The sequence below is a fragment of the Chrysochloris asiatica genome, unplaced genomic scaffold (genome assembly GCF_000296735.1).
Source record: "Chrysochloris asiatica unplaced genomic scaffold, ChrAsi1.0 scaffold00129, whole genome shotgun sequence".
In the NCBI taxonomy this organism is placed as follows: domain Eukaryota; kingdom Metazoa; phylum Chordata; class Mammalia; order Afrosoricida; family Chrysochloridae; genus Chrysochloris; species Chrysochloris asiatica.
In genome coordinates this window covers 3,121,796-3,139,869 of record NW_006408647.1, presented here as the reverse complement: position 1 = coordinate 3,139,869, position 18,074 = coordinate 3,121,796, and the positions used below count along the sequence as shown (strand labels likewise).

At 41.0% G+C, this 18,074-nt stretch overlaps 1 protein-coding gene across 1 annotated transcript; it reads right to left on the bottom strand.

Annotated features, from left to right (window-relative positions):
• Window positions 1-294: 294 nt before the first annotated feature.
• On the bottom strand, window positions 295-16,883 carry PLA2G12A (phospholipase A2, group XIIA). The gene is given in 5 exon segments (XM_006869317.1): window positions 295-413; window positions 3,490-3,655; window positions 5,360-5,436; window positions 16,669-16,741; window positions 16,743-16,883. Coding segments are annotated over 5 exon segments (576 nt in total).
• Between the last annotated feature and the right edge of the window lie 1,191 nt (window positions 16,884-18,074).

The following is an 18,074-nucleotide window of genomic DNA, read 5'->3' as shown; positions in this document are numbered from 1 at the left end:
GACACGTTAAGACACTTTGGCACACTGAGGCATTTGGGAAGATACCTGAGAGGGTGGGCATGTCCTTCCTCCTACCCACCCACCCACTCACCCCCACTTGTTTTTGTGTTTTGCTTGTTGTTGTTGTTTAAAGTTTGAGGTTATAATGTCAAAATATAAAGTCTTGTAAGGTCTGAAAATACTCCATCTATAAAATAAGGCAGATTTATGATGTAAAAACATTAGTTCTCTGTCAAAAGTTACATCTAGTCCTCCATCCTCTTCCATGCATGCTGTTGCCAACTGTCAGCATCTTTAAAGATCGATTTTTTCTTCATAGCGACACCAACACGCGGCTCTTTGGCTGTCCAGGTAGGGTTTGCAGCCTAAATGGATAACGTTGTCAAACAAGAGCTCCACAGCTGTTTCACAGGCTGCAAAAGTAACACATGCTGTTACAGTGGGGCAACTGCAACACATCTGTCTCTCTCCACATACATCACATGTGATGGTACAGCATCAAGCACCTCTCAAATGGATGCCAGGGACAGGCATCTCAAACCCTGCAAGTCAGGAGCCTCTCCCTACAGAGACTTGAAGCCTCAGTTTATTTACCATGTTTCTTACTATTTGTTTGCATTCAATTGCTCAACCTAATGTTGTACACTAGATAAATGAAAGCCTGTCTTAGTAACACTTACCAGTTATCAGCATTAGCTTTGCTTTTATCTGAAAAATAAGATCACTAGTAGAGATGCCAGGTAACACTATTGAGTTTGCATTTCAAGGAAAGATATTTTAGTTGTGGAAGAAATGAAGTTTCTTTGTTTTGTTTGTGTTTTCAAAGAAACCTCAATAATTCGCTGGCTAGGGGGTTGTTGTTAAGTGCCGTTGAATCAGTTCCGACTCATATTGACCCTGTTAACTTAGGTGACAGGGAGGGCCATATACAAGAAGGGAAAGGTTGGCAGAAGGATGATGAAGACAGGTGAAGACACAAGGGAGGTTTTCTAGGATTAAAGGAATAAATAGTGTTAGATACATAATTCTGGAACTACAGTGTCCTATGAGCAGATACATGGAAAGAGCCACAGGCTGAACGGATGTGAGGAAGAGTGGGAGTACTCCCACAAGTATATAATAAGGGTTTGAAAGAGGGTATTTATACATGGGTATTTACCTTCGCTGCAAACACACCTATGAATGTGGTAGGTCATTACTGGGGGCAAAATGATGAAAACTTTTAGATATTATCAAACATCTTAAGACAATGAATTCCTGGACAACAGTCTCAGGGGGCATCATGGTTAACTAGCATAACATAGTTCACCTATTTTGGTGAGTAGCAACTGATGTATAAAAGCTCAAGAGATGCCATCTAAGGCGTAACTGCTGGTCTCTCAATGTGTGGAAGAAAGAGTGATAAAAATTTGAAGATGCTTGGAATTAACTAATCCAATGAACCAATGGAACATCAATGAACAAGAAAGACTCTGAGACCAGAACTAGATGGTGCTCAGCTACTATTACCAATTGCTTTGAAAGGGATCACATTAGAAGCTCCTGGATAAAGTGGGAGAAAATGTGGAACTAAACTCAAAAATTATAAAAAAGAAAATGGACAGGGCTTACTGGTCAGAAAGAGACTAGAGAAACTCAGGTATGGAAAGGAACTCACTCTTGTGACTCAATTTTCAGCCAACCAGCAGATACAGGAGGATAACAACACTAGTGAGGTCTGCTCACCATGGAATGGTCAAATCACTCAAAATCAAAAGGGCAACATTTACCTAAGGACAAAGTTCAGAAAAGCTGGGAAGGAGAGTGGAGTGGAAATAAGAACTTAGGGAAGAAGCAGGAAAACTTTTACTACATGGGGGGATTGCAATCATTGAGATGAAACAAAGTGTAGGATTTGTTGAAACAAACTGATGATCTTGTCTGTAAACCTTTCCTCAATTTACAATAAAAAGTTTAACAACAACAACAAAAACAATTTAATCATGATCAATGGCTGCTTTAAGAACTCATCACATCATTTAAAATGCCCACAGTAAATGCAGGGGTCTTAAACCTCAAGGTTGGCAGTACTAACTCACCAGCTGCTCACTCCTAAGAAACCCTATACAGGGTTCCTATGAGTCAGAAATGACTCTGTGGCACTTAACAACAAAGTAAATGTAATATTTAAATTTGGCTCGTGGGAGGAGGGGTACAGCAATCAAGGGGTTTTCCCATGCTAGTTTTTTATTTATTTATTTACAGTAAAAACAGGGAATGGATTTCCTTTTTTATATTCTCAATACTCCATTTCACGATTTTGATATTTATGATTTCATTAAGGGGGAAAAAAAATCACAACATTTTCAAAGTTCTACAAAAGACAGTGCCATTAAAGGAACATAAGCAGAAGTTAGGGCTATTTAATTAAGAAAACAGAAAATAATAACCACGTACACTTCAACTGTACAACTCGTTTACCTTAGTCAAAAGCACGCTAAAGATAGAGGTTCACCTGGATGTCTTTCATGACAGTCATGATTAGGATTTCAGAATCAGCTCTCTATTATGAGACTATGAGGGGCACTGTAGCACACACACAGTCCTGGTTTGAAAGCTAAGTATATAATTTGGGATATGTTACTTGTTTCTTTGCCTCAGTTTCCTTCCTTGACAAATGGGTGTAACACCATGCACGTCACTGGGTTTTTGTGAGCATTTTATGAGACTGTGCATAAAGTATCAAGCATCGCACCTATGGTTGTTGTTGTTGTTAGTGTCGAGTCAGTTCCGACTCAGAGCGACCCTGCATAGGGTTTCTGAGGAGTGACTGATTGCTGGATTTGAACCACCAGCATTGTGGTTCAAACCAACCTAGTGGTTTAGTGCTATGGCTAAGTGCCTACAAATGTTAGTGTCCTTTCCTGCTCCTTCCCATTGCTCTTCCTCTTCTGATTTCAGTGTACAGTACATTCCTTAGTGTGACAGGACGGGATTGCTGTAACTACCAATATTTGAATTGCGATCTGTATTTTTCACAAATACTATTTTCATTTCACCCTTATGACATCTCTGTGAGGTGAGCATTATCATCCTCTTCATTTTGTGAATGCCACTGAAGCTCATAGCGGCCAAGAATTCTGTCCGAGGATCCACAGAGACAAAGTTGAGATTCAAATCTTCTAGAACCTCCTGTTCCAAATCATTCTACTCTTAGCTTCACTGGATTCAAGGTTTCAGACTTTAGACTAGGCTGTCACTAGTTAAAAAGTACAAGAGCTCAAGGTGGAGGAATTCTCTGTCACTACCTCACACATTCTCCCTGCAAGGTTTCCTACTGCTTTATTTCTCTGACTATAACCATTACAGATTACACAAATTACCACTTCTTACTTCAGAAAACTAAACGGATTGTGTGACAAAAGATAATACACAATGGCTTCTACTGGCAAATCCTACACTAAAACATAAAACATTCAATAAAACTTTGAAAACTAGACTCAACCTTACCCTGAACATGCTGAGCTAGTCCAAGTGTTTTCTGTACATCTCGACAGATCTTGGAGAGGCAATACTGAAACTCCTCATCACAGTCATTCTTGCCTTTGCCACAGGTCTCATAGCACCTGTCGTGTTGGTTGCAGCACTTCGTCAGGGAAGGGATGCCGATGTTAAGCTGAGAGAGGCATTTGGTTGGATTATTGTAATGAAACTCCAAATTTCTCTTTTGGAATGCTGAAATACTGCATTCAGAAAAGAATTAGCTATAAATGACAAGGACTGCTTCCTCGTTAATTTCCAAAATCCCTTTTGTCTGCAAATATTTCCCAGGTGTGAATCATCCCATTACTCTCATTCAGACCCATCATGTGACTCCTTTCTCAGCGGTGCCTCACTGCTCCTTATTCTGCAGTGTTAAAATATCATAGCTTATCTGCCAGAACAAACACAACTTTCAATTTTACAAAAAACAATTTTACAAACAGAAAGGTAACGGTGTTGTTGTTAAGTGCTATGGAGTTGGTTTGGACTCACAGTGACCCTATATAGGGCTTCTGAAGTTATAATCTTTGTAGGAGCAGAAAGCCTCATCTTTCTCCCACAGAGCAGATTGGTAGGCTCAAACTGTCAACCTTGTGGTTCAGAGTTCTGTGCTTGCCCTATGGAGCCACTGTGCTCCCCGAAAAGTAAGGTTAATGGCATTAAGAGATTTCTGAAGGGGTTAGGAAAGTATGATTTTTGGGTATTTCAAAGTTGTTGTGTTCTCACATTTTTCAAAGTAAAATATGTTGTTCTTAAGTGCTGTATGGTTGGTTCCAACTCCTAGAAATGCTGTACAGGGTTTCTAAGAAGTGGCTGGTGGGTTTGAACCGCCAACCTTGTGGTTAGTATTCCAGTGCTTATCCTACAGCACCATACCAGGACCCCAAAATACAACATACTTTATGTGAAATGTCACTCTGGAGCTTGTTATAATGAAACTTTGGTGTTAATTCTTTAAGTGTTTATGTATTCCCTAAGGACGCCATTACTTCAAATCTAACAGCCTTTCTTTAATTATTTTATATAACTTTATACATGTGAAGAGCTTTAAAAAGTTCAGGGCAAAATTCCATTAACTTTTAATGCATTATTCCATAAACTTTTGAAGCCCCCTCTTAAAAACTATTTGCCTATGAATTATTTTCATGACTTCTTTTCTCTATAGTACTTGGCTCAGATCTGGCCTCAGGTACAAACACAGCTATCCCAATAGTTGTTGTTGTTAAGTGCTGTTGAGTTGGTTCTGACAGCAACCTTGTATAGAAAGCAGCTGGTGGGTTTGAACCACTGACCTTGTGGTTAACAGTCCAATGTTTCTCCTACAGTGCCATACCAGGACCCTAGCTATCCCTCTTAGCCTAGATTTAATGCAGAAAATTATGTTTCATCTATGCCCTCTTCCCCTAAGAAATATTCTAACGTAAGCTTTGAAACCATATTTTTGACATTAGAAAATATAATTTAACATCTATAAGATTAAAAAATAAAACAGTAATATTACTCCACTTAGTTTTGTTATGGAATCCTGGTGTGGTGCTGTAGGATATAGTACTAGACTGCAAGGTCAGTTTGAACTACAAGGTCAGTGGTTCAAACCCACCATTTACTCCTAAGAAACCCTATACAGGGTCACTATGAGTTGGAACTGATTCCACAGAATGTAACATCAAGTTCTGTTATAATTACCTTTAACCTTTAAAGGATGTAATAAGCCTGATCACTGTAACAACAAATATAATTATATTCATGAACCGGAGAACACATTAATAGTTTTGCATTTTAAAATACTTACATAATTTTCTGGTCATAAAACTTAACAAATAAAAACAATACTTACATGAACACCAAACAATGGGGAGCCACATCCATTTGGTGGGGAGGGTTTATATCCATAACGGGGGTGAGGCTTAGATCCTATAAAGTAAACATGAGATCCTTAATTTTTATATATAACAGAAATAAAATACATACTTAAATAGTTCTACAATGTGCTGTACACTAGCCTTATTTACTTGGATGATGACTTAAATGTATATATGTCTTTATTCTGATAGGCATTAAGAATACTCATTTTGTTTACCTAGTTATTTTTACTTTTCCTATGAGGAGCAATGAGGACTATGGTGACACTTTGTCTTTCATACTCTAAACCTATTATCAGAAGGGAACAGTCCCTGGAGGACATCATGCTTGATTAAGTGGAGGGTCTGCAAAAAAGAGGAAGACCCTCAATGAGATGGACTGCCACATGGCAGCAGCAGTGGGCTCAAGGGTAACAACTATTGTAAGGATGCTGCAGGCCTGGGCAGTGTTTCATTCTGTAGTAAAATAAATCTGCTGATGTGGGAAACTTCATATCTTAGGAAATACTAAAGAAAAAATAGGTGAGTTTTAAGGCTGTTGAAATAATTTCTATTTTAAATGAGGTGAAATATCTCTGAAGTACTCTCTAACACTAAATGTTTTTATGATAATGTCACCTTTCTCCTGGTTACTAAGTTACTCACTGTGAAATTGATTGTTTGGACTATCAGGGAGTAAAAGTATAGCCAGAATAACAAAGTTACTAAGCCATCTCTACTGGTGACCTTTTCCCTTAGCTGGCACATGGAATGGATTTGTGAGCTGAGTAGCTGGAGAGAGAGTAGAATGTGTGGTTCTGTAATGTCTTGGATTAAGGTGACTAAATGATTGTCAAATGACCGTATCTTCCTTAGCTTTAGGCTCTAGCTGGGTAAACTTGTTAGTTAATTGTTACTGAGGTTTGTGTGCAATGGTACATGTGCTGAAGAGTGGGAAGATATAGTCCTTGCCTTACAGGTTTCACACACACACACAAAAAGTGTTAATTCAGGAAAACAGGGTGGATTTGCCCTTCATGCACATGGACCCAATTAGACACTGCTGTTGTTAAGAAGTGCTGTCGAGTCGGTTCCAACTCTATGGTGACCCTGTATAGGATTTCCGAGGAGTGCCTGATGGGTTTGAACTTCCGACCTTGTGGTTTGAATCTACATTGTGGTCCATCTAATAAATTCTATCTGTAAGAAATATTCTGCTTACAGATAAAAAATGAAATATTCTCAATTACTTCAACCAAACCATATGGCATAGTTTCCAAATACTGCACCATAGTTGGTGTGGCTTTAGAGTGATACCAACTTTCCACAACTTTCACAAAATGAACATTTATTACTAGGACATAAGGTTACCATTCAAAAACAAAATGAAGAGGAAACAAAAAACAACTCTTTCAGAAATCACCACTGTAATAAGTAGATTATTTAAAAAGTGTTGTTGTTGTTGTTAAGTGATGTTGAGAGTCAGTTCTGACTCATAGCGACCCTGTATAGGGTTTCTGAGGATCAGCTGCTGAGTTTGAACTGGCAACCCTGCAGTTCAAATCGACCTTGCGGTCAAGTGCTATCCTATAGTGCCACACCAGGACTATGACCTATAAATGACTTAAGTTGCTAAGAAATTCCATGTTCAACTGTAGTGACCAAACATAGCCTTAAGATCGTATAACTTCAGGAAGATATAAAGCTATGTGTGGACTTGGCAACTCACTCTAAAGGAGTAATGTATACAAAAGGAAAGAGGCGGCCAATGACAGGGCTTGCTTTTGTGTCTCCAGCACCATTCAAGAGTAAACAGAGTTGATTCTAGGAACATGACAGATGATGGTTGACGTTTCAGCCTATCACAACTATTACCTCCTACGTTTTATTAAAAAAAAAAAAAAAAAGTGTGTGATTTAGCTACCTACTACTTACAAAGGCCTACAGAAAGAATAGATGAACTACTAAGATGTCTAATGCACATTTCAAACTTAAGATGTACATCCTTTTTTTTTTTTTTGGGGGGGGGTGCTTTGTCACTTTTATTGAAGTCCCTGATGACATGGTGGCAGTGGTGGTGGTTGTGTGCCATGGTGTCAGTTCCAACTCACAGCAACCCTGTATAGGGTTTCCAAGGCTGTAAATACTTACAGGAGCAGAAAGCCTCATCTTTCTCTTCTAGAACAGTTGGTTGTTTCCAACTGCTGACCTTGAGGTTAGCAGTCCGACTTGTAACCACTAAACTACCAGAGCTCCTTTCCTTATGACACAGGTTTACTTTTTCTCCTCCATGTCCTGTTTTCAGCCTCCTTGGCCCTCTTTGCCCTGATACCAAAAAGCCGACTTTGGAGGGGGACATGCAGAGACTGGCAGATGCATTGAAATCCTTCTCTACCTACGTGATGTCCTGGGCTTTCTCCTCCTTGTAGATATTCTGGATGTGCATCACTGGTCTGACTGGTCTGACTGGTCTGCTCAGCTAAGTGGTCAGTTTGAGTTCTTCAGCAGACCTTGGAATGGTACTCCTTCAGCCATTGCACATTAGCCTGCAGGGACTCAGTGGATTTGTTTCTCCTCCTAGGGTCCACAAAGATCCCCATGGTCTGCACTATCTTCTTGTGATGCCTGTCACTCTCAGCTCTTCCAAGCTGAATCCCCTGCGAGCCTGGACTGTGGCGTGATACTGGCACAATGGGCCAGATGGGGCCTGATGCAGGGTGTGAGGCGATACGATGGGCTTTGGCTTGTCTGACCTTGAGTCTACAGATTGTCTGCAATGGCTGGTTGAACCACATGGCCAGTTCTTATTGGAAGTGAGGCTTTAGGATCATGTCATTCCAGCTGGACACCGTGGCTGGCTATGGCCTACCTCAAAGCAGAAAGTGGTTCTCAAAATGTACATCTTGATATTCACTTTCCAAACCTGCTCCATCCACATTTCCCCCTTGTCAGTTACTGGCAACTCCATTAACCAGGTGCTAAGGAGCTTTGGTAACGGCGCTCTGGTAGCGTAGCGGGTAAGAATCGGGCTGCGAACCGCAAGGTCAGCAGTTCGAAACTACCAGCTGTTCCGCGGGAGAAAGATGAGGCTTTCTGCTCCCCTAAAGATTTACAGCCTTGGAAACCCTATACAGGGTCACTATGAGTCGGAACCGATGCCACAGCACTCAACAACAAGAAGGAGCTTTGGTAGTGTAGTGGTTACGAATTGGGCTGCTATCCTCAGGGTCAGCAGTTTGAAACTACCAGCTGTTCTGCAGGATAAAGATGAGGTTTTCTGCTCCCATAAAGATTTACAGCCTTGGAAACCCTGTACAGGGTCACTATGAGTCGGAACCGACTCTACGGCACATAAAAACAGGACAAAAAGCCTTAGTCATCCTTGACTCTGTTTTCTTATACCCCACCCAATTCAACAGTAATACCCACTTGACTCAACCTTCAAAATATTCAGAATCCAAACACTTATCAGCACCTCCACTGCTACCATACTAGTCTGAACCATTATGGATTAATGCCATAACCTCCTAACTCACCTCTCTACTTTGGATCCTTCTTACACCACCTCTAGCCTTAGTCTAATTTTAACACTGAGACAGAATGATTCTATTAAAATATAAAGTCTTTCTTCTGCTCAAATCCTCCCTTCTATTGGCTTCTTATTCTACTAAGAATAAAAAACAAAGCAATTTCAATGGCCTATTGTTGTTGTTAAGAACCATCAAGTTGGTTCTGACTTTTAGCGACAAGTTGGTTCTGACTCTTAGTGACCCTGTATAGGGTTTCCAAGGAGTGACTGGAAGTTTGAACCACTGACCTTGCAGTTCAAGTCAACCTTGTGGTCCAGTGCTTATGCGACAGTGCCACACCAGGACTTTCGTTAATCTGCCCTGCTCACTCAACTTCTAGAACCTTGTGTCTTACTATTCTTCCTCTTCCTCACTCCACTCCACCATTTCTGATGTCTGTTGCTCCATTGGTACCCCAGGTATGCCTTTGTACCAACTGTTCTATGTGGATGTCCGCCTCCTGATAATTAGGTAGTTGCTGCTTCACCTTTTGAGCAAAGCCTTCCCTGATCATACCACCTGTAACAAGGAGCTCTGGTAACCCAAAGTCCAGCAGTTTAAAACTACCAGCTGATCCACAAAAGAAAAATGAGGCTTTCTGCTTCCATCAAGATTTACAAGCCTTGGAAACCCTATACAGGCTCACTATGAGTCGAAACTGACTCAAGGCACACTACTACCACCACCATCTATACACATGACTTTCTAACACACACTATCATTTACTTACTGATTTCATTTGTTACCTGTCTCCCATATTAAAATGTAAACCTCTTGAGTGCTAGGATTTTCGTCTGTTTTGTATCTTCAATGCCTAAAATAGCGCCTATTGTTAAGTGCCACTGAGTCGGTTCCGACTCACAGCGACCCTGCATGACCCTGTGTAGGATTTCTGAGGAGCAACTGGTAAATCTGAACCGCCAATATTGTAGTTCAAGCCAACCTTGTGGACTTTGATGATTATTTTGAGCCTAAATTCTAGACTGTAAAATTCTATCTTATTCATTTTAGATCACTATTCAGCACTGTTTGTCAGGCTTTAAATCTATAACTGTGGCCCCACTGTTAAACTGCTCCCAGATCATAAACTCAAGACACATTCATAAACCAACACCCTGCTCCGGACTATCGCTCTCTACCAGCAGCCCAGAAGTGATCAACCATCTGTGACTTCACCACAATGAAGTTTTAGTTAGCCTGCATTTCTCATGGGAACATTAGGAAAAATTATACATTTTAGCTATAGTTTTCCTTTGCCCTACCAAACTAGAAATTTCTTCACAGAAAGGAAGTTAAGGCTTTATCAGCATTATGTTTTTGGTGAACCCATTCCGGGTCCCAAATCTTCAATGCACACTCCCTCTTATCAGGGGTTACAACAATCTACAGCTTAAATTATTTAGAAACTCATCTAGCAATAGACATTAAGCAATATTCTAATTTTAATCTGTGAACAGTACAATGATAAATATGCCATAAAATATCCAAAAGCCAGTAAGAGAGGGAAAATAGTGCATTCACTCTTTTGTTCTTCACGTCAACAATTGGAATCAAGGCTTTAAATTTAGAAACTTGTCTCTAAAAAAGTATCTAGAAGTTGAGGGGGAAAAAAATTGTGGTATATTATGTGAAAGTGCAAATATTATACTGTTTGTCCTATGTGTCCTACTTTTTGGACAACCTGTACTTTCCACCTCCCATCTGCCAGTCCAAATCTCTGGCACCTCTCCTCTTTCCATGAGGATCAAAGATTATCATGCAGAGACAACTGATATGGCTTAAGAGTTTTGAAGGCATATGGGGTTTTAATTTCATCTTCTGAAAATTCTTTTTTTTCATAAGGAAGATATTGCCTTCAAATTTGCATAGTAGTACTTCTATTTTGCACCACTTGTCTGTCAGTTTGCCATACTGTAGTGGCTTTTGAGTTGCTGTGATTCTGGAAGCTATGCAATGGGTATTTTAAATACCAGCAGGGTACACCCATGGTGTACAGGACTTCATTCTTCTTGAATCAACTATCAACACTCATGGAAGCAGCAGTCAAGACATCAAACGACGTATTGCATTAGGCAAATCTGCTGCACAAGAGCTTTTTAAACTGTTGAAGAGCAAAGATGTCAGCTTGAAGACTAAGGTGCGCCTGACCCAAGCCGTGGTATTTTCAATAACCTTATTTTCAGTAACTGCATATGCATGCAAAAGTTGGACAGTGAATAAGGAAGACCATAGAAGAATTGATGTATTTGAGTTATGGTATTGGAGGAGAATACTGAAAGTACCATGCCAAAAGAACCAACAGATTTGTGTTGGAAGAAGTACAGCCAGAGTGCTCCTTGGAAGTCAGGATGGCCCAACTTCGTCTCTCAGATTTCGGACATATTGTCAGGAAGGACCAGTCGCTGGAGAAGGATATCATGTTAGGTAACGTGGAGGGTCAGAGAAAAAGAAGAAGACCCCAAAGAGATAGACTGGCAAAGTGGCAGCATCAACTCAAGCGTTGCAACAATTGTGAGGTTGGCCCAGTACCGGGCAGTGTTTCCTTCTGTTGTGCATAGGGTCGTTATGAGTCGGTACTGACTCGATGGCACTTAATAACAACAACAACTTCTATTTTTCCTTCCCTTTGTGTTTTATCTAAATCTATGTTATTGTTGTTATGTGCCATGGAGTCGGTCCCAACTCATAGCAACCCTGTATAGGGTTTCCGAGGCTATAAATCTTTACAGGAGCAGAATGCCTATCTTTCTACTGCGAAGCAGCTGGTAGTTTCGAACTGCTGACCTTTAGGTTCACGGCCCGATTTGTAACCACTACGCTACCAGATCTCCTTATAGCCCTTCTTATATTTCCAGTCTAAGACACTCCATAATTTTTTTTTTTAAGTTTTTATTGTGAATTATGTGATAGTTTACATGGGAGAACATTGGTTTTACATTCATCCTATCATATTTCATTGCATTGCAATGATTACAATTCCCTGCATGCATCATCAAACAGCCAAAGAGTAACTCCATGATATGTTTGTTGATTGTTGTGTAATGGCAGTGATGCTGTTGTTAAGGGCCGCAGAATCAATTCCGACTCTCAGTGACCTATACAGAGTTTCCAAGGAACAACTGATGGGTTTAAACTGCAGACCTTATGGTTAGCAGTCCACTGTTTATCCTACAGCACTCCAGGACATCAACATGACAGTGATACATGCATGCATACATACAAAGGACAGTAAAGAGTATTGCTACTAGGGTGCCAGCTCACACATGCACAGGGTTTTCCCAAACAGAACGTCTCTGTGATCATGGATGACTGCAGACAAGTTCTCTCCGTAATACACTTGTCTCAGTCTCATTGTTGCTGTTATGAAGTGCCATCGAGTCGATTCCGACCCATAGCAACCCTGTATAGGGTTTCCGAGGACTTCAGTGTACCTGACGAAAGCCATAGTGTTTTCAATCTACTCATATGCTGTGAAAGTTGGACAATGAATAAGGAAGAGCACAGAAGAGTCCATACATTTGAAGTATGGTGTTGCTGTTCTTGTTGTTCAGTGTCATCTTGTTGGTTCCAACTCAGTGACCCTGCATAATAGCTGGTGGGTTTAAACTGCTGACCTTGTGGTTAGCAGCCCATTGTTGGTGACAAATACTGAAAGTACCATGGACTGCCAAAAAAACTTCTTGGAAGAAGTACAGCCAGAATGCCTTTAGGAAGTAAGGATGATGAGACTTTGTCTCACATTCTTGGACATATTATCAGGAGAGACTAGTTCCTGGAAAAGGATATCATGTCTGGCAAAGTAGAGAGTCTGCAAAAAAGAGGAAACCCCCCAACAAGATGAACTAACACAATGGTTGCAACAATCGGCTCAAATATGACAATTGTGAGGATGGCATAGGAACAGGCCGTGGTTAGTGCTGTTGAGCACAGGGTAACTATGAGTCAGAACCAACTCAATAAACAGCAATAAGTTGTTGTTTGAGTGTGGAAGTTATACAAGATACAAGCAGGCTTACCCACAGTGGACAGGTTTCATTAGCGCTGGCAGACTGAGGCTAACTAAGGTGAAACTGGTGATCTACTTCTGAGAAAACTGGACAGTGAATGCCTTAGAAACATCAGCAGAACACTGTTTGATAGAGTGCTGGAAGATGCGCCTCTCAGATAGGGAGGTTCTCAAAATACATCTGAGCGCTCTTAAAAGTAGAGGCGACCTTAATGACATGGATGAAGTAAAGCTTTCAGGACCTTCATTTGCTGATGTGCCACAACTCAAAAGTAGAAGTTGTTGTTGTTAAGTGCCGTCGAGTCGGTTCCGACCCACAGCGACCCTAAACAGGGTTTCCGAGGCTGTAAATCTTTACGGGAGCAGAAAGCCTCATCTTTCTCCTGTGGAGCAGCTGGTAGTTTCGAACTGCTGACCTTGTGGTTTGCAGCCTGATTCGTAACCACTACGCTACCAGAGCTCCTTTATCGGTATGAAATATGATCAAGAAAGTTTAAGTTGTCAAAAATGAAATGGAATGTATAAAGATCGATATCATAAACATTAGTGAGTTAAATGAACCCTGGTGTGGCACTGGTGGATTAACTGCTAACCACAAGGTCCGCAATTTAAACCGACCAGCCGCTTCCTGGAAACCCTATCCAGGGTTGCTATGAGTCGGAAAGACTCAATGGCACTTAATAACAACAACAGTGAGCTGAAACGGACTGCAGTGATTGGCCATTTTGAATCAGATAGTCATATGGCCTACTCTGCGGGGAATGGCAAATTGAAGCATCACATTCATTGTGAAAAAGAACATTTCAAGATCTATCCTGAAGTACAATGCTTTCAAAACAGGATACTAGCCAAGCATTTACAAGGAAGACCAATTAGTATAACTATTATTCAAATTTGCACATCAAGCACTAATGTCAAAGATGAGAAATGAAAGATTATTACCAACTTCTAATGTGTGAAATGGATCAAACATGCAATTGGGGTGGCATAACTAACAACTGGTGTAGTGCTGTGGGTTAATGTGCCAATATAAGGATGGAAATGCAAGGTTGACAGTTCAAGCTCACCAGCTGCTCCTTGGAAACCGTATACAGGGTTGTTATGGGTCAGAATTGACTCAACGGCACTTGACAACAACAACAACTAGTAATTGGAATGCTACAGTCAGAAACAATGAAGGACTCAACATTGTCGTAATGTGCTGTGGAGTGGGTTCCAACTCATAGCAACCCTATACAGAGTTTCCAAGGCTGTAAATCTTTACGGAGCAGAAAGCCTCCTCTTTCTCCCATGAAGAGCTGGTAGTTTCGAACTACTGGCCTTAATGTTTGAAACCCGATTTGTAACTACTACACTACCAGAGTGCCTTAAAGGACTGGTAACTAGAAAAATGACACCAGAGAGCACAATTTTTTTTTTCTAATGATTTATTCATTGAAAATACCTTTTTCAACAATAAAATCAACTACATCTGTAGAAAGAAACGATGGAGACATTCAATATCAATAGATCAATGCCAGGGGCGGGCCACTGTGGAACAAGCTATCAATTATTCACATGCAAGTTCAAGTTGAAGCTGGAAAAAAGTAAAACAAGTCCATAAGAGCTAAAGTATGACCTTGAGTATATTCCACCTGAAAATAAAGATCAGCTCAAGAGCAGATCTAATAAGCAAAGCTGAGGTGAGTTGTGAGATGACAAGCCAGAGTCAGAAGAGGATGTGGAATAAAGGATATTATTGCTGATGCAAGATAGATCTAGGCTGAAAGCAAGAAATATCAAAAAGATGTCTACATGTGTTTTATTGACTATGTAAAGGCATTGGATTGTGTAAATCATAACAAATTATGGGTAACATTGTGAAGGATGGAAATTACAGGACACTTGATTATGCTCATCTAGGACCTGGGCATAGAACAAAAGGCAGTTGTTTGACCAGAACAAAGGGATACTGTGTGGTTTGAAATCAGGGTTGTAATCTTTCATCATACTTGTGTATGCTGAGCAAATAATCCAAGACACTGAACTCTGAAAAACAAGGAATTAGAATTGAAGGAAGACTCATTAGCCACTTACAATATGCAGATGATACAACACTTCTTGCTAAAACTGAAGAAGGCTTGAAGCACTAACTGATGAAGATCCCAGACAACAGCCTTCAGAACACCTTAACACAAAGAAAATAAAAATCCTCACAACTGGACCAATAAGCAGCATGATAAACAGAGAAGATTGACACTTTCAAGGATTTCATTTTACTTGAATCCACAATCAACACTCAGGGACTCAGTAGTCAAGACATCAAAACAGTGCTTTACATTAGGCAAATCTGTGGCGCTGAGATAAAGCACTGGACTGCAAGGTCAGTTTGAACCACAAGATCAGCGATTCAAACTCAACAGCCACTCCTTGTAAACCCTACACAGGGTCACTATAGTTGGAACAGACTTGATGGCACTAACAACAACCCAAGCCATGGTATTTTCAATCACCTCAATATGCAAGTGAAAGCTAGACAGTGAAAAAAGAAGACCAAATAAATGATTCCTTTGAATTATGGTGTTGACTGAGGATACTGAACCTAACACTGAGTGCCAGAACAAATGATTAGGGAAGAAGTACCGCCAGAATAAACTCTCCTTAGAATGAGGATGACAAGACTGTCTCACATAGTTTGGAAATGTTATCAGGAGGGAGTAAGGAGTTTCTGGAGCAGGACATCATACTTAGCAGAGGGGTCAGCAAAAAAGAGCAAAATCCTCAAGGAGACAGATTGACACAGTGACTGCAGCAATGGGTTCAAACACAGTAACGATGGAAGCTGGTGCAGGATGAGGCAATGTTTCATTTTGTTGTACACAGGGTAGCTAAGAGCAGAATGAAATCGAAAGGGCGCCTAACAACAACAGACCTGACTCATCTTATTAGAAACATGCTCTCCCAAGGTCTGCCTTACCATTTTGAACTTCCAGAGAGAACTCCAAGTACTTGGATCTGCACCATTAACATACTTAAGCATTCAAAAATTAAGTGTTTCAACAAAAATGATCCCGTCCTGAAATACTGTTATTATTACTTAACACTGCCACCACACAAGTTCTCAAGTTCTCAGATTCTAAGAGGTAATGTTAAAAAAAAAAAAAAAAAAAGTGTGAAAAGAGTAAATGAAAACTATTAACCAACCAAAGGAGTGGCTCATAAATCCCCAAAAAAAATTCTTTCAAATATGATCAACTATTTTCTAGAAAAGTTAACTTTCTCAACAATTGAGCGTACCAAAAGTCTGTATAAAAGTTTCCATTTCTATTCATTAGCTTTGCAGAGAAAACATTGAAAACCTTTTTATCTCCCCTCCTAAGTTAAAATGGCCTGACTTTAAAAATCTAGGCTTGCTTTTTGCATGTTCAGTTGATTCACAACATTAAAAACTGAGCGCTAAAATAAGCAGCTTGTTTCATTCCATGGCGAGGATTCCTTCGTCACTTTATATATATATATATTTATTTTTATTTTTTTAAAGGTAATTCATAAGCAATGAAAACGCAATGGGGAGTACACACTAAGGCGGCATCCCCAGATTCTAGCAATGGTGTAACTTGTAACAACAGGAATGGATGCTACCCGTTGGGTAATTTTTTCCACCGCCAAAGGGCAGCGTCAAGATCTGCCTTACATCTGTCACTCTCACACCTCCACGACCTCAATCACCCCAATACCCCTGAATTCTCACCGTCACTGCACTTATATTGGCAAAGCCCGTCTTCGCCTCCCAAGAGGTCCAAGGCGGCGTTCAGGTACGTGTCTTATCTTGTGCACGCCGTTCCGGATGGTCTTAAGGGTAGCCTTCCAGTTGGTGGTCTGGGCCTCTTCTTAGCACCTGAGTACTGCGGCCAGAAGGAGGATCAGGAAGGCAAGCATCCACCGGGGCTGAGGGAGCAGGGCCATCCACTCTGCGCCGGGTCCCACGGAGACTTCGGTGCTCTCTAGGAGGCAGCGTAAGCCCGGGTCTAGGCGGCCGTCGCCGGGTCCATGCCTACACCTCCTTCCCGGCTGGCCCGCTCTCGTAGGAACCGGTACCTTCAAAGAGCGCCTACGGGAGGCGGAGCAGTCTTAGAGTCTAGAGCTCGCGCGCGCTCGCGCACTTGGGCCGGCCGTGGCCCCGTGCGCGCGTGCGCAAGGACGTATGACGGCAGAGGCGGGTTCTCGGCGGCGTCTTGGCTAGTCACGTGGCCGTCGCGGCGTTTCCCACCCCTCCCCAAGGTCTTCTGTTGTCTCCTTAGAATTACCCCGGGAGCTTTAAAAAATGCATTCGTGTTTTTTATTGTCTGGGTCTGATCCCCAGGGAACCTGATTAAATTGGTCTGGGGTGTCACTAAGCGTTAGCGTTTTTAAAAATCCCCCCGATGGGTGTGACCTCATCTGCCCAATCAGGGTTCAGCCCCGCCGCCCAATATACCAGGTGTTGAACAACTTCAAAGAAGAACTTCCAGCCAAGAGGGGTCTATCTGGATTATATTGTAGAGCTGTGCTTCTCTTACTGAGAATGATCTCAGAGGGGAGAGCTGGAGCCAGTAAGTGTCAACCCAAGGCCCAGGTGGGATGACTGACTAGTAGCATTGAGACAGAACACTGCTTTGGAGTTTCTGGAAGAAGAAAATGGTTTGATAGTAAAAAATACATGTTTTCTTCCTTGGTAAAGAAGCAGCAGCATTCTGCGTTTGAATGCAGTAATAAAAAATCTTAATCAAGGAAATCATTGTTTCCTACTCAAAGTATTTTGTAACTTAATAGTTCCAGTGACGCTTCTCTGTATTTTCCCCTAGTGGTGTGCAGAATCCATAAATAACAATTGCAGTAATCTTTACCAGAGCTATAAATAATCGAGTTATCTTTGTATCCTAGCAGCATTTACAAATTTTATCCAGTAGAACCCAAGACAGTTAAGATAGCTGTTGATTTCATTAAGTGCCGTTAAGTCAGTTCCATTCATAGCGACTGACTTAGTGGCTAATGGATTTGAACCCCCGACCTTCGGCTTAACAGTCCAGTGCTTATCCTACAGCACGACACCAGGATTCCTAATAATAAATGTGCTGTTGTTGTTAAGTTAGCGACCCTGTATAGTTTCTGAGGAGC